Source organism: Pyrgilauda ruficollis, unplaced genomic scaffold (assembly GCF_017590135.1).
Source record: "Pyrgilauda ruficollis isolate IOZ18807 unplaced genomic scaffold, ASM1759013v1 scaffold4, whole genome shotgun sequence".
Classification (NCBI taxonomy): domain Eukaryota; kingdom Metazoa; phylum Chordata; class Aves; order Passeriformes; family Passeridae; genus Pyrgilauda; species Pyrgilauda ruficollis.
The window spans coordinates 9,254,017-9,278,176 of record NW_024525489.1 but is presented as its reverse complement, the minus strand read 5'-3'; the positions used below and the strand labels follow the sequence as shown (position 1 = coordinate 9,278,176).

Genomic DNA, 24,160 nt, shown 5'->3' with positions numbered 1-24,160 from the left:
ATGGTAATTACTTTTTAAAAGAAAACAGCAGAAAAGAATGCAAACTGTACCCCCAGCTCTGCAGGAAAAGGTAGATGAGTGAGCAGGGATCTATTATAATTATACACCTGTATTTCTTGTTCTCTAAATAGAAGTAATTTTCTTTTCTCCATGTGGTGGTAATAATAATACCCCTGGATCCAGCAAGCTACACTTCTAAAGAATGCCTCTTTCAAGACTGTCCCCTAGCAATAAAATACAACAAAAGGAAAACTCTAACATGTATGATGCAAAGGGAGAAAAGTCAGGAATAGACAAGTAAAGTAAAACAAAGTTTTGTTTCTAATATATGGGGGATAAGTATTTGCAGGGGGAAAAAAATTAACAAGTGGCATTATTAAAAAAGCAAACTACGAATGATATTTACTAAATAGTGGGAGAGTATGGATGTTCTCAGCCCAAAACGTGAGCCATTGCACCATTTAGTAGCGAATCCAGAGGCATAGTCCAAGCATAAAAGCTTTCTGATGGCATTAAGAAAACATGATACTGATGTTCTGCAAGTCCCCTGAACAATAATAAATACTTTGCCTTACACCCTCTTCATCACATAGAATTCAATTCTGATATCTGTTGTACGGTGTCTGAGCCATAACTTGTATCACTGCCAGTTATCTTGGAAATTCTGGCTTCCAGAGACCTGAAGACCCATAGCATCTCCCACCTTGCTATTTTGCTAATTCTTTAATTCTCTGGAGTATGTGAACTTGGCAGACCCATAATGAAACATCCCAGAATAAAACTTGTATGTCCTTTTGGGTTACTTAAGCTGACCCTTAAATGCTAGAAGACTCATGGACTGGGAACTTCTGATATAGTTTGTGATGGGGTTTAACAGAAATTTCAAAAGAGGGTAACTGAGTCTTCAAAAATTTACACTGACAGACATTGTCATCAGACAAAAAACACTACAAGTAAGCAGGACCATGCTCTCTCTTAGCTCTTCCCCCTACTCTCCACCCAAAGGGATAATGTTCATTACAGAAATCATGTTTCTTAAAGATAACTTTAATTCTGATCAAGGCATGGTTCCTATCCAGTAGGTTACTTCTCCCACATTCCTGTTTATGTGAAGAGAGGGTGAGGGAAAGGAACACAGCATGCCTAATGGTAATAAGTAGCAAATTTAAACAAAGATCTTACGAGATGAGGTAAATTTGTCTCTTGTGACAAAACAAATTTCCTTTGGGAGAAATAACACTTGAATTAGAAAAGAGAGGAAAAGGAGGAAAACAAAAAAAAAAAAAGCAAAATATACAGTTGAAGGCCAGAGAAGATTCACTGAAAACAGATCTGACAGGAAGAGGCATATGAAACTACTATTTACCATCGAGTGCAGCAAGCGTGCATCACCTCCTGGCAACAGAGTTTAAAACTGTCAGAACACTATGGCTAATGCATTCCTGCTTATCATATCAAGGGACCACAGAACAAGGACAAGGAACTATTTTAATATTTACCACTCAGTGATAACATTTAAAAAGTGTCCTTTTATGGATGTGTTTTGCTGATCTACTTGTAAGGAAGGCTGGACCCAGCTTTCCTGCTGCAAACAGCTAATTTAATTTCAAGTGCAAGATAAAGTTATTTTAGAATACTCCTCTTTGCTGGTTAGGTCAGGTAAGAGATTTTCCTGCTTCTTATGCTGTATTTCTGAGAAGACTATCCTGAAATTTTCCTGCTTAAGACTCCTTCTTTAACATGACATATGACCATTACCTCAGTTTCATTGCAGCAGAAGATATCAGAATAGGTATAAAACTGTGGATCTAGGTCAGCAAGGGCTGGAGCTGGATTAAACAAAGTCTTTACTGGAAAAAAAAAAAGAAAAAGAAAATCTAAATCTGGAATGTTTTAGATTCATAAACCATCACTTGAAAGACCGTTGTGTTTCGATCACAGACCCCAATATTTATTATTAACACACAAATTACTCTCAGTTTCTGCATCCTCCTCTTATACAAATGATAAACGTTTTGTTTATTATATTAAAGTTGCATTCTAATTCATGTGCAGGCACCTGTCATGATGGGAACATGATGGAAGAGTAACAGGAAAAAACCCCCAGAAACTATTAATTTTTTTAGAAAAGAGAAAAGACTTAGACATTAATACAATTTGTTTAACTGACGATGCCTCTTCCATTATATTAACAAGTTTTACAAGAACTGATTTAGTTCTAGAATTTTTCAGTGTCGTTATCTGAGTTCTGTACATGAAGAATCATGAGTTATGGAGTAATGAAGGGCATGTCCAGACAAGGAGTTAAATATGCCTCTGAATGTGTTACCTAACTTGTTCAAAATGCCACATTATAAAACTGTAGTGTAGACAAGGCACTGCATATCTTTAGTATGCTATCTGGCAGAGCTAGACCTAAACGTAACATGTGGTAGAATATGTTAGTTAACCTAACTTTAAACTGTAGTAGCCTAAGGCCCCTAGTAGCAGCAGCAAAGGTTTGTCATGAGGACAGTGTAAGTGACTTACTCATTATTAACATAGGAAGTCTGCAGCCTTGGTTTTTTACTTTGCAATTCCATGATTAATATTTGAGTCAACCACAAGGCCATCATTTTTAAATAAAGCACAGACTCTTACTTCAGAAATATTCCTTATAGTCAGTGATCAAATCTTCCAATCTGAATGCCTAAATTTTCCGTCCTAAACACATATTTAGATTGTAAGCTACAGTACGTAATAGTCAGACACCCTGAACATCTCTGAACCCACTTAGTGCCCTAACAGACAAAGATGCACAGAGACTTCTGAAATCTGAGTACCAAGAAGTTTAGGTGACTGACACGTGGAAAGTTTTAGCCTTTGACTGTACAACTTTATCATGCCTCTCTACCTGCCTCATTAAAAACAGTATTAAAGTGACACAGACTTTTACTCAGAAGTCAGAAAATGTCAGGATTAGGAATTCCAATGAAATCTTAATTTGGCTCCCTTAAATTATTACAATACAGTATGTATTATAATAAACTCTTTAATTATATGATCACATACCACTGAAAAACAGCACGTGACCACATAATTAAAGACTGCAACATAATACATATGCAGAAAGGAGACAAATTAAGGTTTCACAGGCAACCTTAACTCTTGCATTTCCTATTTTCTTAACTGCAATGCTAATGCCATTTTCTTAAACATAAAACTTTAATGTATACTTTCCTAGGTAAAACAAAAACCAGCACATACTGGAAAACAAACTGTCATGTGGTATCATACTGACATATGCATGGGTCAGGAACAGCACTGGAAGTGCTCCAGCTTGGGTTTTAAACAATACAGACTGGTCATGAGCACAATGTAATAGAATACTATTAGTTTTCTCCCATATTTACTATATGCTGAGCATGGGGGAAGATAGAGGAACCCTAAGATCCTTTTTCAGGTTGGGAAGAAGGATATGGCTTTTGAACAGGATAATCTGTTTGGTCCTCCTGAGGAACTTATATTCTGCTGAAATTCTTTCACAGAATCACAGAATCATAGAATGGCCTGGGTTGGATGGCCATTTCCCCTTGTCCTGTCACTACATGCTTTGTAAAAAGTTTGTCTCCATCTTTCTTGTAGGCTCCCTTCAGCTACTGGAAGGCTGCAATTAGGTCACCACTAAGACTTTTCCAGGCTGAACAAACAGTCTTTCCTCACAGGAGAGGTGCTCCATCCTTCTGATCAGCTTGGTGGCCTCCTCTGGACTCTCTCCAACAGCTCCGTGTCTCTCCTGTGCTGGGCCTTCAGGGCTGGATGCAGGGTTCCAGGTGGGCTCTCAGCAGAGCAGAGGGGCAGAATCCCCTCCCTGGCCCTGCTGCCCACGCTGCTTTGGATGCAGCCCAGGACACGTTTGGCTGTCTGGGCCGTGAGTGCACATTTCCAGCTCATGTCCAGCCTCTCACCCAGCAGCACCCCCAAGTCCTTCTCCCCGGGGCTGCTCTTGATCTGTTCCTCCCCCAGCCTGTGTTGATACCAGGGTTGCTCCATCCAGGTGCAGCAACTTGTATTTGGTTTTGTTAAACCTCATAAGATTCCCATAGGACTACTCCTCGAGCTTGTAATTTCTCTCCTTTTGCCAAGATCCATTCTCCTCAACAAGTTTTTATTCCTTATGCCTCCTTGCATAAGAACTATACACTTGTAACATTTTTCACTCACTTTCACCACATCATCTCTCTTTATGGCCCACAGTTCCTGTTCCCACTTCCAGTGCCCACAGCCTGCTCCCTGACTCTACCTCCATATTCCAATATCTATTCAACAAATCCTAATCTCTGTTCCAATTTTGTTGCTCTTTCAGCTTCTCCTTTCTTTCTTCCTCTGCCACCCCCAAAAATCAAGTATATCTCTCCTACATTTCCTTTGCCTGAAATCAACTCTCCATCATCAGCATTCCCATCTAGCTTTGTCTCTTCTGTATTGAAATTAAGCAAGCTCCTGCTCTTTGCTTCCTGGGCCTACAACAGATGCTTAACATTATAAAAGAAGTTGTCTAAAACCAGATTCAGGAATTACACTGGAAGTCATGCTGCCCAAATGGACAAGTGCCTGTATGGACAGATGCTCAGGGGAAGTGAGCTGTGAAGCTCTTAACAATTTTCTGATGTCTGTGTGAAAGGTACTTATTTCCCAGAGGTTGATAATACAGTTAAAATCAGGCAGGTTTCCATAACGGTGTGAAGGCTTATCTTTAAAAGAAAGACCCCTTGCTATCAAGTCTAAAGTAAATTTTAAGGTAGCTGGTATTCATAATTCAAAAGCTAGGGTAGGGTGGGAGGCATTTTCCATTGCCTGGTTTCTGCAACCACAGTGCTTTGGCAGAAATCACAAAGAGTTTAACCACAGACAAACAGCTGTTATGAAAAATTGTAGCCCAAGATTAAAAGCTTGAAGTATCCGAAAAATAGATCTGTTTCTTGCAAGTGGCACGGAACCTTTAACTGAGGGTGCTTCCACATCATTTTTCACGACAGTATTAATATGCTGGGCATTATCAGCTGTCTTTTATGGAGTCTGTCATTAGAGAAGTCCAAAACCAGACTTTTGAAGGCAGCAGCAGCTTCTCACCATTGACCACTAAAAACCTTTACTTGTCCAGTCAGATTTCCTCTACAATTTATACACAACCCTTCCTTCCTTCCTTCCTTCCTTCCTTCCTTCCTTCCTTCCTTCCTTCCTTCCTTCCTTCCTTCCTTGTTACAAGAATAATGAACAATCATCATAATGAGATGTCCCTCTCCAGCTTACAGATCCAGATGACCTTCACTGAAGAGAAGCAAAGAGTTCTTGCCTGTGTCTCTATATTCTTTCTCTCTTTTGTTTATTTCTTTCAGTAAGAATGAAGAAAAACAAGCAAAAAACCCTCATTGAAACAGAGGTTTGAGGAATCTGGGTATGCATCTGTTTTACACAAAAACAGTCAAGTGAACATTCTAATATGAAGTGGAATCTGGGTATGCATCTGTTTTACACAAAAATAGTCAACTGAACATTCTAACATGAAGTGCTACATAATACATGAGGGTATTGCAAGATAAAAGAAGAAAAATTGTATTAACAATTTACTATTGGCTACAGATAGGTTTTTACAGTGCTACAAACTCAGCTGTTTACTTAGATTTGATGGCACATGACATTTGAACATGTGTAGCCTATTGTTTTAAAGCAGAAGCAACCAAACTTCCCTGACAGAAGAGCTGCACAATGATAACACACTGACAGCACAGAACTACAGCTGGCCCACAGTTAACTACTATCTTTTCTTGATATATTGTGCTGTCTACACTTGCTAAGTGATTGCATGTCTGTTATGTGTATCAGGTTTGAATTTTTCTCAATTGCTTTTAAAAAATCTTGTCTTTTCTTCTGTCACCAAGATGTCAAGACTGGCATCCTGCCATAGGAGGGTGACAAAAGTGTGAAGCATCTTGCCAAAACTGTTCATAGAGTTCATAGAAATGGACAAAATAAGTAATGGATATTGATTAATGATTCAACTAGAGTCCATTAACCATTAGATTAAAAATGATGTTATCCATTTCCAAAAAATGTAATGACAAAAATATAGTGCAACAGGTGCACTACAGTTCATGGTGCAGAAGGTGAACTGGAGAGCCTACAATTCCAGCATGCTGAGGTCTACCTGAGCTAGCCTGGGCCCAGCTTCAAGAAAATAATAAGTTCTGATCCCACTTGCATCCCTGATCTGCTGGATGAGTGACTGTGCTATGAGCTGTCTCCTCCCAGTCTGATCTTCTGGATAGAAGGGAAAAGCATTTTTTAAATCTCATATAGATGCCTTTCTTGAATAATTATTTACTTAGTGTTCAAATACTGTGGTAATTGTGCTTGAGTAACTGAAAGCATTACAGGCACTTAAACAACAAAAACGTTATGTTGGTAATGAAACCCCATCCTGTTCAAGCAAAATATCAGCTTTCATCTACATATATGCTACACTGAAGGAACAATGCCCTACATTTAAAAGTATAGTACACTAACAATTTTCTAATAATTTCACAGACCATGACTGTGTCTATGCAATGGCAACATGCCCAGTCACACAAGAGCTTTGGTTAGGAAACAAAAGCTTCTTTTTTTTTTTTTTAATTTTTTTATTTTAAGGATGTCAACTACTATACAAAAAAACACAGCCATACCTACTGCTATGCTGGGAGAGCAAGGGCATAAGTCTGGTTTCGAAGTAATTTCATTCACTTTTCTGTGTGGGGAACTTTACTGACTTGCATTCATTATGCCTGTTCTGCTCTGGAATCATAGCAGAGTCAGGCCCATAGCTCCTGACCTACCAACATTATACTGTATTTAGTCACAGCATGAAAACAGGAGGAAAGGCAGCACCAGACATATACAGGGAGATTATAAGGGTAGGAGTTGATTTGCTATCTGAGGTTAACACTGCAAAAATTTTTAAGGGAATTCAGTTCTCATTAGCATAGCATGAATTTGTTGGCTATTGTTTCAATTCTAAATAAAACTAATATGACAGAAACCAGAATAGACTACAGGATCTTTATTTAGAAAGCACCATAAAGAGTATTTTTCATGTAGCACAAATTAAAGAGAGAGAATGGCTTATGTTAAATTACCTCCACTGGCACGTGCCATTTTCAGAGCTTCAAGAGAAACAGCAGGGGTTATTTCCAGCTGGCAAACAACCACTTTAGCTTTACAGATGACATCAGAAGCCCTCTTCAGGTCTTCAAAATTTAAAAGCAGGTTGGCTCCTGGGACTATGACAATAACATTCTGTCCTAAAGAGAAGATATTGTGTTTTTTACTTTAACTTTGACAATAAAGTATGTAAAACAATTCCTTGCACTTTTTACAATACATTTCAGATGAGTATTTCAATTTACTTCCCAAAAAAGCCCCATTAAAATGGTATGCATTGCTCACATTTTCAAATACACAAATATTTCAGAGGATAATCAAAAAGATTGATGTACTAATGAATTAACACTGCACAATAAACACAATATAAATTCCTCTGGGAAAAATCATATATGGGCCTTCCCCAGTCTTATTTTGGTGTCTTCTGTGAACTCTAAAGAAGCACTGCACTAGTCACAGTGGAGATGGTGGATACATGCTGAGGGTGATATTTGCATCTTCCTAAAATATTCCAGTAGCATTTGGAAGAGAAAAGCATCAATGTGATTACTGAATTCATATGCCAAAAATGGCATAAAAATTTTAATTTTCTCATCAGCTGGGAACAAAAAGTATTTCACACAGCTAAGAAAATTATGCATGTTCTTTAGATTTCAGAGAAGCAGGCTTGCACCATTTACCTGAGACATTTCAAGTTAGGGATCCTAATCATCATGTACATCAGAACCAACTTGACACCAAAGCCCAGAAAGGTAATGCCTGTGTCTTAGGAAAGTTTTATTAGAAGTAAGTAAAGAAGGTGGCCAACAGCTTCTTCTGCTCTTAGAGGTGGCCAGAAGAATGGTCTAAACAAAGCTCTGTGTGTGGAAGCATGGCAGTGTCTCAAAGCACATCCAAGATCCTTTTTATTCTTGTAGTTTGTTTTACAGTTAGGTGAGGTTCATTTACGTAGATTCCAAATATTCTTTTGTTTTTCTTCAGACACACAAATCACCTTCTTTTATTGCAATTTCTTTCTTTTTTTAATCTCTATTACAACACTTAGAGACCTTCAGGCAAGGGTGCCTTCAAATTAAAATTTATTATTAATCACTCAGGTATTAACTTCAATAAGTTAGTTGTTCCTTGATTTACAGGTTCATCCCGCCCCCGCTACAGATTCCTTTAAGGACTGCCAATCATTAAAGGCTACCAATTCTGTAATGAACTGAACTACTCTGCAAATAAATATTTATGTTTTTAAATACATTATTTTTGTTGAATGTGACTTCAAAGTCCTTTGACTAAGAACGTGCAAAGCTTCTCTCCCTAAATACATTCCAAAAAGAAAGCAGGACAATGGAAAGAATAATATAGTGATCTCAGAGGGAGGGACCCAAGCTTTCCAAAGCAATTCTGCTGTCAATGGTTTGGTACAGAACAGCTGCATATGAAAAGCAAAACCTCAGCACTTAAAAGCCAACGCCCTGCTTTTCAACAGACAATGATGGGCATCTTGGATAAAAAACAAAAGAAAAGAAAACAAAAAACCTTCTGCAACACGTAAATGTTACCAAAGATATCTGAATCCTTTTGGGGAAATATTCAAAGGCAAATTGTGCCTATTTTGCCAAGCATATATTTTGATAGCTTTAGGGTGCAGCAACGCAAGCAGTAAAAGACGAGGAATCAGTGGAACAAGAATCTCTTTCATTTCTGCCTGGCCTCTGTGCTTCCTAGAGTCTCAGACTCTATTCACATGTCTTGCTGCATTATCTTACTGAACTATTTAGCTGTACTGACATGTATATTATTATCAGACTTTGGAGCTAATGGCCCAAGGCAGTAAGGGGGGCTGTTTCCTTAAACCCATAAGTACAAATTCAAGGTAGACTGTGCTACACTGGATCACAGTCTGAAGATTTTCTTCGTAACTACAAAAGGTCAGAAACTTATAGTCTGCTTTCAAACCTGCCAGGGAAATGCAGTACCTACAGTGGTGCAACAGTCCAGACAGACAGAACCCAAGCTGGAGGGGACAACTCCCCGCAACCCCCATTCTGTTCTTAGCTATATATACCACATTTATTGAATGGTAGCAGTCACCACAAACTTGCACTGGGGGGCATGAAGGCAGAATCTGGACCTATGCACTCACAATTAATACAAAATTTTGTATTAACACCAACCATTTTATTGAAAGAAATTATTTCTTGCCAGGGAAATCAGATGGGAATTCAGCATCAGGGACAACAGAGTTAAAGACAGATGGCAAAGAGGGGTGAGATTCATCTTGTCCAACATGAAATAATTTTTTAAGTTTAAAAAATCCTACACACTAGAAAACTCTAAGAAATCTAATTTCTAAAAATTGCTTTTCTATGTTCCTTCAACAAGGAGAATAGACATATTTTCAGAGGTTTTTTTAGTCTTACATATCTTTGACATCTGTTTGAGGAGGAGATAAACTATTGTCCATAAAAGTCTATGTACCTCTGTTAACCCTGGGAAGCCTTAAACTGTAGACTACTCCAGTGAGATAAAACATTACCCACACCAAGAATGAGAATAATGTATCTACTGCCTTACTGTTAATTCTAAAATCTCTTTTCTTAGACTAAAAATATCAGTTTTGATGGGAACATCTATATAACTTTGAGTTTTGCAGACATCAGCTAGAATATTAAGGGCCACTTTCACACTTGCTATAAGCTGTAACAGCTAAATGAAACCGATAAGCTTGCACAAGCTTACACCAGATGGGGACTGGGTCCAGTCAGGATAAACGCTGCTTACATAAAAACTGTCCTAAGTTGGGCTTCTAAAATTGCTACTGCCAGTTCTTAGAAAGATGGATAACTCAAGCCAGACCTTTTTTCACATGGGTCACCTTATAGATGACACCAGATGAGAAGAGCCAGTGGAAAAATCAAATGTCAAACCAGTAAACACCACAGCGCAATAAATATCTTTAAAACTGGATGACAAGCCTAAAAACCATCAGTAGTGCTTAGAATGAATCAAAATATCAAACAGATCAAACAGTGTAATTGTAACAATAGATGCAGAGCTTCTGCTTAATAATTCACACAGAAGAAAATTATATTTGTGATCAGAAAATAATGTTATAAGAAAAACATGTGCTGCAAAATCACACAGTTCATGAATAAGAGGGTGAGTTTGGGATGTGTTATGGTATCATAACTTTTAGGCAACTACTTGATAGAAATATTGAAGAATCTTGCACACAAAACATTCCAGTTAATGAAGAAAGTCAATATGTAGAAAGTCTTTAAAATTCAGGTGACATTTCTTCATAAACCTGAAGGTTCAAACCAAAGATTTTCCTCTATGGAAAGTATAATACAAATGAATTGGCATATGTATTCGAAGTTTGCCTTATTTACTTAGCCTTACCTAAATAAATATTTTGAATTTTTTTTTACTAGTAGTGCTTTGGTACTGAAAATACACTCAACTTAAAAAAAAATGTCAATTCACTGTTCATGAATGATTAATAACTTTATCATAAAGTCAGCACAATGCCTGTCTCAAGTGAGGGTTATCATGCAGGGTTCTGTGTAGCTGAGCTCCAAGTCGTAACTTGCAATAATCAAGAGAATTTTAATCATGACTTGCCAAGCTCTGTTGTGCCTCCACTGAATTTTTGCTAGGAATATGAATATGAATGTTGTCGGACTTGTTCAAACCTCTAGTCCAGTTAGGCCAACATAATGGCACCATCAGTAATCAGTACCAGATATGGCCAAAGCTGCAATCACCTTCAGAGGTAATAATGTAAAAAATTATCCACAAAGAGAGTTTTCCCCTCACCACATGTGTGTTTAAAAGTACAACACATCATCACTTTATGGAGCTCTTACCATCCAATATCACATTGCTAGCAGAAGGTGTGCTAAGTGACAGAGCTAGTGGCAAGAAGGCAGACTGAAAGGGAAACAAAACCTTGGGTTTGTGAGGCACCTCAAAGAAAATGTGTTAAGAAAAGCAGCTGGATGTACCAGCTTTTATCCTTAAGAGAGAAAGTACAGATTTGGATATACAGGATCCTGGTATACTTGCGTTTAGTCAAATCGAAACTTTCTGAAAAGGCAGCAGCATAAAAGAGAACAACTGAAAGGAACACAAGATCCCAAAAATATTTCTGCACAGCTTTCTGAGACCAGCCCAGAGTTCTTTGCTGCATCTCTGGGCTGCACATTTTTCAGTGCAGCTCTATAAACTCGTTAAACATCCCTCTACCATTCTGCATTAAAACAGAGATTGAACCTCTCTATCTTTTATTGAAACTATACTGTATTGTCCCAGAATATAATCAGCTTCGAGAGCATCAAATGTGCCTGATATTTTCCAATTTTTAGCACTTTGCCCATTACAATAGTGGGTGAGTTATACTTGTGCAATTCGGTAACCAGTCAAAAACTTCCAAGAAATTCTGCAGCACCAGTTGGACAGAGGTAACATCAGGAAAGATTTAATTCAGAGCCTTATCTAACTTTGATCTCTACCGCTTTCTTTTGCTCTGCCTTCACTCATACATCACAGCATCATACACCTTCTACTTTGATATCTCCTACTACTCCCTGTGATTTATCTCAGATGGTTTGAGTCGGTATTTTTCCCAAGTATCAGTTTGTGTAAAGAATTGGAAGAACGGTAGGTTAGGTGTCTAAAAATACAGCAATAAAAACTTGTCAATTTAAAGAGATGATAGCTATGGCTTTTATTTGTCCTTCATTTTAACACAAAACACCTTCACCAACCCCAACTTCAAATGCTTCCCTTTCAGGTATAATTTGATCTGGCAGAAACTACTTTACATCAGTCCATTGAGTGCTGTGGTGTTTCAACTATGCCAGCACAGCCACTGCAGTAAAACATGCATGTGTAGACAAGCTCTTTGAAAACTGCTGTAAAGCCTGTTTAGGTCAAATCAGCCAGGTTTCCACAGAAAAAAAAAGAAAATGTCTCTTACAACAGCAAAGCACATAAGTACTGCTATTTTACTGCAATTTACTCAATTCAGGCGCCAGATGGTTTTTGAGAGAAGTAACAACGAGAACCATTACCAATTCTGTGCATCTGTTTGCTTTAGAGCATAGTTCTGACCAGGTTTGCTCTTCTACTAGATTTTAAATTAAATTTGAGGCCAGTGCTAACTTAGCATACAATTTTTCAGTTACTCAGAGGCACAAACTACATGAGTTCATGCATTATTCATGTCACTATGTGAATCACAAGACTGTTGTATACCCTTCACACTGACACTAACACTAACACATAAGATAACCCACTGTGAACCTCATGGCCCTAAACATCCATTCCCCTTTCCTGGTGCTAATAAAGGTTTTACATCCACAAAGTTGTTTTGTTCTTTATCCTTCAGAAAAATTCTTGGTGGTAAAATTTTAACAGGTCATCCTCTGTTCATTCAAATTTAGACTGTTTTTATCTTATCTGGCCATGCATAAGAATTAGGAAATTATAAGATTGGTTCTTATTCTACTAGTCTGGACAGCAAGCATAGTGCAAGACATATACACAACAGTGAGGCCCAGGAGCACTACTGGATTCCCAGTAGTCCCTCCTGTTTACAATGGCCATAGTGACTGTAGGCAGCATAAGAAGTGTCAAGAGTTGCTGTGTAATCTACCTGCTGATCCAAACCCAGAAAAGGAGGTGGAAGTTAACAGGCAGGTATCCAGGTTATCCAATGTATTAGCATTACCTTATTTCTGAGTTAGAGCTGTCATGCAAGGCCTGGATTAATCTTACTTAGGGAAAATTAAACTCACATCTCCAACTAATTTGCCTAATTTTGCTGAATATTCCTGTGTAGGCTTGCCTTTAGTCACAGTTCCTTCCCAGTTTTGCTGCGTGAGTAAATAGTTATGTTTCCTTTCCCATTTTGAGCTGTAGCCCAATGTACAACCATCAGGTTATAAAGAAGCTTGGTAAGTTGTTGTGTCAGCTAAGCTGTGGTAACTGTTCAAATGAAGCCTCTTAGCAACTCCAGAAGTTAACTAATCCAATCACACTTAATTTATTATGTTTGCATAAACATTATCAGTCCTGAGCTCTATATTTTGATCCAGACACACTTCTTTTAAGGGCTCTCAATAGCTTGAGAAAATAGCTTGAAAAGCTATTATAGATGTGACACTTAGGTAGATGGTTCAGTGGGGGACTTGGCAGTGCTGGGTTGGACTTGGTGATCTTAAAGGTCTTTTTCAACCTAAATGATTCTATAGTAAAAGTGATGGGTAAGTCATAGTAGGAAAGGAGAACTTTAACCTTCTAATATACTGTGTATTCATGACAATATAAAACTAGGTTGATCAGCTGGCTGATTAAATTATGCTTGAGGAGAACATATAAAGTTTTCTGAGGATAGTTTAGCAGTCTTGACAAAGAATATGAAAACAAGCCAAATCTTTATTTCTGCCCCTGCAAAATAAGACTGAAGGCATAGGCTAAGGAAAGCTAACATGGAAAAAAATGCCATTTTATTGTGTACTCATCACTGCAGATGCAACTTGAAATCAAGATTTGTGGTAAAATTACAAGATCAACAGAAATATTTCTACTTATACTGAGGACAAGTCCTTTTCCTGATTGAGAGCATAATGACTCACTTGGTGTCCTGAGGAGGCAAACCTCTCCCTCACAGCACCAGAGGAAACGGCCTCAAGTTATAGCAGGGGAGACTTAGACTGAATATCAGGAAAAATTTCTTCACTAAAAGGGTTGCCAAGCACTGCAATAGGATGGACAGGGAAGTGGCTGAGCTACCAACCCTAGAGGAATCGAAAAGACATGTAGATGTGGCACTGACGTAGACAGTTTAGTGGTAGACTTGGCACTGCTGGGTTAATGGTTGGACTCCTATAATCTTAAAAGATCTTTTTTCAACCTAAATGATTCTACAGTAAAAGTGCTGGGTAATTTGCAGTGGAAAAGGAGAGCTTTACCCTTCTAATACACTGCATGTTCAGGAAAGTAAAACTAGGTAGCTTAGCTGGCTGATTGAAATATGGCTATCACACTGCTAATTTAAGCATCTGATTCTGCTGCTTTTAGGCACCTAATTCCACATTGCCTGCAATAAACAGAAGTGCAATGAAGTGTAAATAAAATCTTGGAAAAAAAAGAAAAATGTAGAAAAAAATGTCCAGAATTAACAGTGACAAGTCAAAGGTTTCTTTTATGGCTGAAAAGGCCGAACAAAGAGGACAATTCAGAGCAGAAATATGTACCTTCACTGTTGACAATTATTGAAGCAGTTCCAGTAGCAGCATCTGTAGTTTGACCTACAAATGCTAAGAAAGAGAAAAGTTAGAGCATGCACTAGTTCAATACATTACTTTCAACCAATAGCATGTGATGCAGTTTAATTGAATTAAATCTAAAATGAACCCATAACCTCCAGCAATTTAAAAATGCTAATTACTCTTTCATGTGCAACAATGCCAGAGAAGCTAACAACAACAAAAAGTGTTAATTTACACCCACAAAATGAAATACGAGTCCAACATTCTTTAATTTGGCTACATCTCTGCATTAGAGAAAGCATGTTATTTATACAGCCTTCTCAGGCACTCTACTCCTACTTGGAAATATTTCTTTTATCCAATGAAACAATAGATTCAAGGCTTAAGAAAAACAAAAATACTAAAACAACCCAGCATCTCATTCTGTGTAGATTTGCATTTCAGCAGCAATATTAACTAATGCTATGAAGGTAGTGGTGGGGTTATATGCATCCTCTTTGGATTATTATTCAGAGAAATTAACATGATGCTGGCAGCACTGTCTGTTAGAAAGATTGTCCCATGTTTCCTACTATAAGAACCTGTTTTCAGCTGACAGCAAATTTGTCAAATACCAACCAATGACAGGAAATTAGTAGTAGAAAACAGTAGCACCGTAGCAGAAAACTGACCAAAAAGTTGAGGGTTTCTTTTTTCTTCTCCAAAAACTGTATTTGAGAAAAACCTACTATTCCATTTGAGACAAATTCTGGTGACCTTTTGTTTAAGGAGCTCTGGTGTTCTAACTTTGTAGAACATGAATTTAATGCTGGGCAAAAGTAGGCATCTTTCTGAAGATGTGCCTTTGTGGCCAGTTTAACAATCTGCTCCAATTTGAAGAAGGCAGAAAAAACACCTTACATCATGCTCATCTGGTCTTGCTGAAGTCTTGCAGGTACTTGCCCTGGAAGTACCCTTGTCTAGCTCAGTTACCAGGGTCAGAGCAGGACTTCCCTTGCAATTACAGCTTATTCTCACCATCAATTCTGTCTACATACTCGAACTGAAAGCAGAGAATGTGTGTCTTCTGTACTCTCAATACTCTTGCAGCATGAGCAGCAAGTTGCCCAGTTCAAATGAGGGAAAAGGAACAACAGATCAATAAAGATCTAAATTGTGTGAGCAGCACTGGCAGCTGGTTTGTTGTGGAAGACAAGAAGACAGGGAAAGGGGAAAATTACAAAGCAGATTGGAATTGGAAAGAAAAGGGGTGTGCTGATATGCTAGGAAACATAAGAGCAACATTGAAGACATACAACAAGGACCCAAGTTATGATAGCTGGCAGAACTGGCAGAACCCAGTATCCTTCTGTACAACAACAGGGATGTGCTAGAAAATTATTAAACTACGACAAAAAGCCCACGACTGAAATAAGACCATCTTAAGCAAAAAGCTCTGAGCACACTGAATCACCCTTGCCTCCAGATCTTGGAATACAAGTTAGGATCCTGGATCAACCTCACCAGCAGTACATCTTACTTTTCTCCAGGGCTGATCAATGGAGGAGGTGACAATCAAACACAATTCTGAGATATTTTTAACTTAATCAGCAGAAATTGGGACCTTGGATCTAAACATTCCAGCTGTTCAACTGATCTACCTTGGTATCAATGAACTGCAATATGATGAAATTTCTGAACATTTTCCCTACACTTTTATTTTGTTGCTATAAAGATTATTTTAAAATTTATGTTAAGATTGCAAGATCAATAATTTAAATCAGAAAATATTAAGGTTCTTTGTGGCATATGCATTTTCATTAAGTGTTATGCATCATAATTGCTTCATTTATATGATCAAAGATACGAAGTAGGCATGCTTTGGAGACATTCAGAACAGTACACTAACAGACACTGTTTTCATGGCATCCTTGCTTGGATTCTTGCCTAATTTGAAAGATACACAATGAATAAACGTATATATACATTTGTGAAATATTTAGATGCTACACTGATAAGCATAATAAAAAAGCCCACAAAATACTGATAGTTTTGTCTTTAAAGCAGGACTTGAATAATGCAGTAGATTAAGCTTATGGCTGCACATTAAACAGAAGAGATAAACGGAATATTGAATTGCTACATAGTGATTACATCTGTCCATCCTTGTCTACCCCAAAGGAGAAAGGGTGGTGTAGACAAAAAAGTGATCATGTAGTTAAGCAGTGCACAGTAGACAGGGAATTGATTTTACAAAGGTAAAAGATAATAGAATATTGTGGATGCCTAATTTTCCCTTTTTATGAAAGCCTTTTAACATTGATTTTTGTGTATATGTGTGCTAACATCAGCTGCAGTCTCTAAGACGACTGCATGTGTTGGTTCACAAAGCAAAGATGAAATGTACTGCATTTACCATTGAATTTCCACTCCGTCCCTCCTCTGACAACATGAAGTTGAGAATGAGTAATCAGAATGAATTTTTAAATTTCTCACTAGGCATTATTATAATTAATGCCAGACAAAACAATTGCATAACAGCAAGTTATCTTCAGGTGACTTGCAATGATGTAATCATCAGAGATTTAGAGGCAATAACACTACATTTTATTTTTAGTGGTACAGCTGACTTCAGGAGTCCCCATATTCTCTCTTATATTCATTCATTCCTGCCAGCTGCATCAAAACAGTTATTCATAGTTCTGAATGGTAAAACATATCTAATAAGGTAAAACAATAATAAACTCTCCACCACCTGTTTATAATGTGAAATATTTAAAGTAGAATTTTACCTGTAGAAATACCATTCTTCTTCAAATTATCAACATAATCATTGCCAAAGGAATCACTCCCAACCTATACAAAAGATAAAATAATGGATTTTCTTTACAAAAAAGGTGAGAGGATAAATAGACCATCTTTAGACAACCAAATGCTCTACTGTAATTTAAATACAACACTTTTAGTCTTTAGAAGCCCTTTGCCTGATTAATCAACAAATAATGAAATAAGAAATAATGGTAAAAATGTATTAATAGCATTAGCAAACAATAAGAACCTGTTCTGCACTTTTCTCCTGCTCTATTACAAACACCCACGTTGTAATATTCAAGTTTCATCCTTGTATAGTCCCTGTGCTCCTTTGACACTGAAATTTCTGGGGATTTTTAAATCTGGACATGTACTGAATTTTTCAGCTTTGAATTGAAAGCATTGACATTAATTCTGGTGTCCTTCTTACTTGAAGCTTGTATTTTTAATTTTTTATCTCAAGTTTCCTTGGTGGAAAAATATGCAACTGTGTTTATGGGACAGAAAGCAATGATAAACACAGCATTACTAATTTCTGCAATTCTCAGTACTAAGTGTACTGTTTAGAAATTCAAAATTTTTTTGTTGGCATTATCCAGCAACAGCAGATCAGGTTGACTTAGGGAGTCAAGCTATGGTCTATTGTTTTTTAATAGCAACTTTAAAAGCTTGTAATTTCAGTTCCATTAATCTTTTTAGCTGAAAACAATTCTGCTTGCTGTTTATTCAAACTAATATAAATTTCTTTTTGTTACATTACACAAACTGAACAAAGGAGATGAGATACATGGGAGAAAAAAATAGTTTAATTTGCTTAATATCATGCAAGCATTTAAAATATATTTATAGAGTCAACAAAGCTTTTGAGTCACCACTCTTAGCCTGTCTTCAGCATGCATAGCATGTGTTCTCAATTCCAAGAGTGAGTTGTGTATCTGAGCAGTGTCAAAGACTAACCAATGTTACAGAAAGTATTTTTGCAAGAGAAAAAAGAAGTATCTTTCAGATTAGAAGCCAAATTGAGATCCTGGTTGTGGGTCTAGAGAAGTCCTAACCAGTTATCCATCTTCTCATAAAACAGCACTATGTAGCTAACTTCAGTTAGTAGTGTACTTCAGTTACTAGAGGCACAAAGCAATTGCCTCTACTGGCTGTTGTTAGAAAATTGTCTATTTATGAATTCAGTCCTTCAGAAAGCTGAGAAGGCCTGAATACCAACTAGTGATCACAAGAATCGAACACTTTGATTCAGAATTCTAAAATTTAAAGTGTCACAGATAGATGATCCTTCTCCTCATCTATTTAATTGCATAACCACGATTTGAAACTTCCATTTCCTACAACATCTATAAGGGGTTTTTCTAAAGCATTATTAAGGATAGTCCCAGTCTTTCAGCAAAGGAGGACAGCAATTAAGGTCAGAATAGTCTAACCAGATGGAACATTGGTCTAGTACATGGAAAAAAAACTCCGAACAACCCAACATTTTCTTGGGTCACTGTGTTAGTCATTGTTTTCATATCAGGGTATATTTGTACTTCTGACTACTCCCACTTTGCCAGACAGGGCGGGTTGTCAGAAGCTGCCTCTTCTGACTGCTTTAGGCTGGATGACTGCAGCCATCTGCAATTTAAACCTGAGGTGTGCTCACCTCTACACCCTAAAAACTGTGCTCTGGAATACATTCAGTCTGATGGTATCACCTTCTCCCTCCCTTGCTACTATGATTCTTCTACAACAAATTTCAGAATCTACTCAGTTAATTCAGCGACAAAATATTTTATAACCCCCTTCCAAAAGCTCAGCTGAAACTTCCTTCCTTCAGCTCCGGATCCTGCATGACTGACAGACAGGCATCCCTTACTTTTCAACTGTCAAAGCAGCTGAGATCAGCCATGGTACTTTCGCTTGCAGTAAGACATCTCAGTGCTGGAGGGAAGCCCTCCAAGGGGTGTCCATGGAGGTCACTTTCCTCTGGAGACTTTTTTCCATGTTAGTTCATCAGTATCCAACCCAGTTAATCCTAGTGCATTTGAAGGACTTTATTTTTCCATTCAGGCTTTACCCCCAAGGAAGACAAGAGTATTGGGCATTAGACTCTGTTTAGATTAAAGGCATATTTACTGGCCATGTCAAATTATATAACATGGTTTAAAATATTTTCTGCTTTTGCACAGACTCTCCTAGATGGACTACTGAATAAACCGAAAAATAAATGTCTCAGTCTGCAGACCACAGAACACCGTTAAGAGCTGAAATAGCATTTCTTCTTTCTTGAATTCTTAACAACAAAAGCCATTTGTGCAAGCATTAAGATGTCGAAAGACAGAAAGAAAGAAAGTCAGAAAGAAAGATGACTGGGTTTTACTGAAATAACAGAAATATGTTTTTGAAAAGTACTTAGAAAATACAGTAGCTACTAAATTTTATTATGATTGTGTATGTTTCCATAGCACTGAGCAAAGGGCTAGACCATTAAAAAATAAAGCAAAATTCACACTTGCAATGGAAAAAAACCCTTTAACATTTAGCAAGAAATGTTAGAAGAGAATTCACTGCCAGTTCATGTTGTACTTGAATCTGATCATTCTTGAATGCAAAGATGATCAAATATACACAATATGACAGAAGCGCAAATATTGCCAAAAAACCCCAACCCCACACTGCAGAACAACTAGTGATAATAACTCACAGAAATGCTTTCAGGTGTAATTTAAATTTATAGCCAACATTGTTTAGTCTAAATATTGAATTGAAAGAACAGTGAGGAAGGCTTCCTTGAGATGTTTGCAGTACTTCTCAAAAAATCCTTGACAGACAATGATCCAACAAATTTAGCATCCTCCCCAGCTATGGCAAAAAACAAAGTATGTCCAGTCAATTTGAAGTTTCATCTACAGTTAGCACAGGATAGACAATAAAGACTAGAGAGAGAAAAAATTTGATCTTAACCGTAGTAACAATCACTCAAAACTTACAATGTTTAATGACAAAAATCAAAGAAAAGCATTGTAAGAATATAGCATCTGCCAAGTTGAATCAGCCCAATGATCTGTGAGCAAGTCTTCAGAGCTGCAGTACATCAAATGTTTCAGAAAAGTAGGCAAAAATTTCCCATAGCACACAAAGGTGCTAGAATTTGGATATGATCACCTTATCTTAACCTCAAGTAATGAGATAATGATTCAACCCTCAAAGCACTTTTACATTCCTTCTCAATTTTGTCACTGGCTTGTGAGTGTCTAATTTTTAATCATCTACAAAGTAAATTTCAGAGCAACCATAGCTTCTAGCACCTGAATGCCATCAATGAAGTGCTGATCACTGTAACAGTGGGGAACATAAAGAGGAAGGTCTAATCAAGATTTCTTAAATTTTGGACATGTCTAACTCTTCCCAATTCTCTTTTCCATGGTATATCAACCTAAGTTTTGCAATCCTTCTCTACATGCAATTTCTGTCATATCTGTAGCCAACTAGTCTTTGGTTCTGGCAGTACTCTTAAACAGCCTCCTCCATGCTTAAATTTATAGCTGAAATAAGAAAAAGGAAAGAGAATTAGAGAGAGATTTTAAAAAGCTAAAAACATACCAAAAGCTTTTTGGTAAGTGACCAAAAGATTTACTGGAATTTGCACAAACATTCAGTTCAGCTGTAATTGAAGGGCAAGTCAGTGCTTACCTTGCAGATCAGTGAGGTGTTGGCCCCAAGTCGAGCAGACTGGACACACTGGTTGGCTCCTTTCCCACCAAAACCAACAAAAAACTTATGTCCAAGGATAGTTTCTCCAGCTTTTGGCAATCGCGTAGTAAGGCTGTTCCAATTTAAAGCAATATTTACATACATTAGTGACTGAAAATAACAAGCATCTTCAATATAAGAGTTACATCATTATAATCCTAAATGGCTCAATGGTCAGCCAATAAGACTGAAAAATACTCAAAAGACATTTTACGGTTCTACTCCACATCCCACTAGTTAAAGTTTATTCCTTATATGCCACACTGTCAAGTTTCTTGTCCCCTCAAGAGAGGGACTGCATTTCTTTTGTTCATGTTTCATGTTTCTATAGAAGTTGTACCTAATCCCTGACTGGGATTCTCCACTGCTAACTCAATACAGATAAACCATAAATCTATAGGTCTCACTGTTCTTAGGGTTTTTTTACTGTAACATTAGGATCAAGTTTTTCAAATAGTTCATTTAATTCCATTACATGTAATTATACCTTCTTAAACTACCCTTAAGAAATTTTTCACTCTGGTGTTCACGCCCCTAAGAATTGTAATTGTTACCAAAACCTGCCTCTCCTCTGCTGTCATACAGGCATCCTGTACATATTTAACATTTTTCTTTTTTAAGTTTTTCTCTTACAAATCAAGCTTTACAACTTCTCAGCATTTTGTTTTTTCCTTGAATGCAGTCCAATCACATTTACATCCTTCTGCGGATGGGTGCCCAGAACCAGATGCACTAATACAAGCCGAAAGCCATCAGGAGTGTATTCTGATTTCATTTCCATTTTGGAAAAAAACAAAACAAAACTGCAGTTTTTTTAACCCTACCAGATGCTTTGCTATCTCAAACAAAAGTTGAAAAGAGTAAAAGACACTACTGAGACTGTCGGGTAGAATTTCTCAGAATACAGACTACCTGACTTTTGTAACTTCTATTAAAATACGTAACCCAAAGATGCATTTTCAACACTCAGATAACCAAAATTTCTGCCTTCTCAAGGCATGCATTCCAGATACCAGGCCTAAAAATGTAATTTTAAAACCTCTTATGCTACAAACACACTACAAGCACGTGGAAAGGGAAGGCATTCCATGATGTACTAACAACCTGCTCAGTCAACAACAGTTACCTCAGACAGTTTCCAGAAGTCTGCAAGATAGAAAGGAAACACGGGGAATGCGAGTCTGAAAGAATGCAAAAGAATCCACCCACAATGATGAAGAAATTAACTTCAGCTCTGTTTGTCAATTTATAACATCATTCTACCAATACATCTCACAGCAGCTTCAAAATTCAAAAACTGAATTCTGGGCTCCTCAGGGCAAGAGGGACATGGAGCCCCTGGAGCGGGTCCAGCCGAGGGTAACAAAGATGATCAAGGGACTGGAGCATCTCACGTATGAGGAAAGGCTGAGGGCACTGGGCCTGGTCAGCCGTGAGAAGAGATGCCAGAGAGGGAACTCATCAAAGTCTATCAGTGTCTGAAGGGAGAGTGCCAGGAGGATGGAGCCAGGCTCAGCTCAGTGGTGCTGAGCAATAGGACAGGAGGGGATGGGCAGAAACTGATGCCCAGAAAGTCCTCACTGAACATGAGGAAGTGTGTGGGTGAGTGAGCCCAGAAAGTCTCCCTTACTGGAGATATTAAAAAACTGCTTGGATGCAATGTGTCACATGCTCTAGGATGACTGCTTGACCAGGGGGCTTGGAACAGCTGGTCCACCGTGGTCCCTTCTAACTTCAACTATTCTGTGACTCTGAAAATTGCCAGCCTTCCAATTCAGAATAAAAGTTTAGATATCACAATAAATTATTCACTGCGGGGGTGGTGAGACACTGGAACAAGTTGCCCAGGGAGGTTGTGGATGCTCCAGCCCTGGCAGTGTTGAAGGCCAGGTTGGATAAGGCCTAGTCTAATGGGAAGTGTGCCTGTTTATCGCAGAAGAGGTTGTGACTGGATGATCTTTAAAGTTCCTTTCAACCCTGAATGTTCTATGATTCTATGCTTCTGCACTAGGCAATCACTACAGATTGTTTTTTGAAAGGATATGAAGAATGTGTATATTACTTTTTGAGCTTATGCTGCACCTTCTGGGGCATATGGGTGTTTGCGGAATGTTACAGAACTAATGACAGAGCACAGAATTTTCTAATTACTGAAAATTCTCAAGAAAAAGCAAACATTCTTTTTCTCCCTCTAATTTTCAATTTCTTCAGTCCAAAGGTTTAGGATCAGTAGAAAGTCAAGAAAACCTAAAATGAAACGAGCAAAGCCAAACAAGTCCCAAACTCCAGAAATTAAGATTTTGGCTTTGAAGGAGTTGTTACAGGTCTGTGCTTCATCAGTAGTTATAGTTTCCAGAGAGGTGCAGGTAGGGATGCAGCCTCACTAACAGAGACACTCACTAACACAGCACGCCAGATTTTTAGGATAGCATACACAGTCACCAGGTTTCTTTCGTGTGGGTGGCCACAGATAAACCCCCGAAGAGTCACACATACAGCTCATAGCACGCATTTCCAGAGATTCAGAGCCAGGAACATTTTGTTGCGAAATGTTTAAACCATTTTCAATAAAAACACAAAAGCTTTTTAAAAATACACTTATTACCTTGTACATACATATATCTGGAAAGGATTGCTAAGCTCCTAATACAGCAAAGTTAAAACTGCCCACAGCAGCATCCAGGAAATTGTTTCCAACAATGAGTAACTGTACATTCTCAGGGAAAAAGGTGCAACAATAAAAAGTATCGATAAATAGTAATACATAAAAAATATTCCTTAATGGTAACATCTGTAACTTATCACCATTTTCACCACTGGAAGCCAAAGTAGAGGCAGTTGTGGACCAGAGAATGAAGGCCACAAGACTCAGCTGAGGAAGCTCCTCTTCAGCTATTGCCAGGGTACTGCACATACACCTCTAAAATCAGGTGCCATTCAGTAAGGGAGGATGTTTCACCCAGCCTTGGTAATAAGAACAAACAGCAGCTCTTGTATAGTTCCTTACCTAAAAAGCAGAAAAACATAATTATTCCTGTTTTGCAGGTATGGAACTTAGTCAATGCATTTTGCCTTTTCATGCCTTGGGTCAGTCAGGGGCAAAACCAAAAAGAGAGATCAGCTTAATCCACCAGCTCACACTGTCTTCTCATTTGAATTCTGCAGTATGAAAATGGCAT

The 24,160-nt window shown here is 37.9% G+C and overlaps 1 protein-coding gene across 1 annotated transcript in view; it reads right to left on the bottom strand.

Moving 5' to 3' along the window:
• The window catches only part of RBKS (ribokinase), a 70,227-nt gene that overhangs the window by 29,462 nt on the left and 16,605 nt on the right, over window positions 1-24,160 (bottom strand). Inside the window, exons 2-6 of the mRNA XM_041477313.1 lie at window positions 20,922-21,054; window positions 17,222-17,285; window positions 14,436-14,498; window positions 7,155-7,319; window positions 1,759-1,850 (exon numbers count right to left, since the gene is read on the bottom strand). Of these exons, the coding sequence (XP_041333247.1) occupies window positions 1,759-1,850; window positions 7,155-7,319; window positions 14,436-14,498; window positions 17,222-17,285; window positions 20,922-21,054 (517 nt within the window). The remainder of the gene's footprint in view (window positions 1-1,758; window positions 1,851-7,154; window positions 7,320-14,435; window positions 14,499-17,221; window positions 17,286-20,921; window positions 21,055-24,160) is intronic.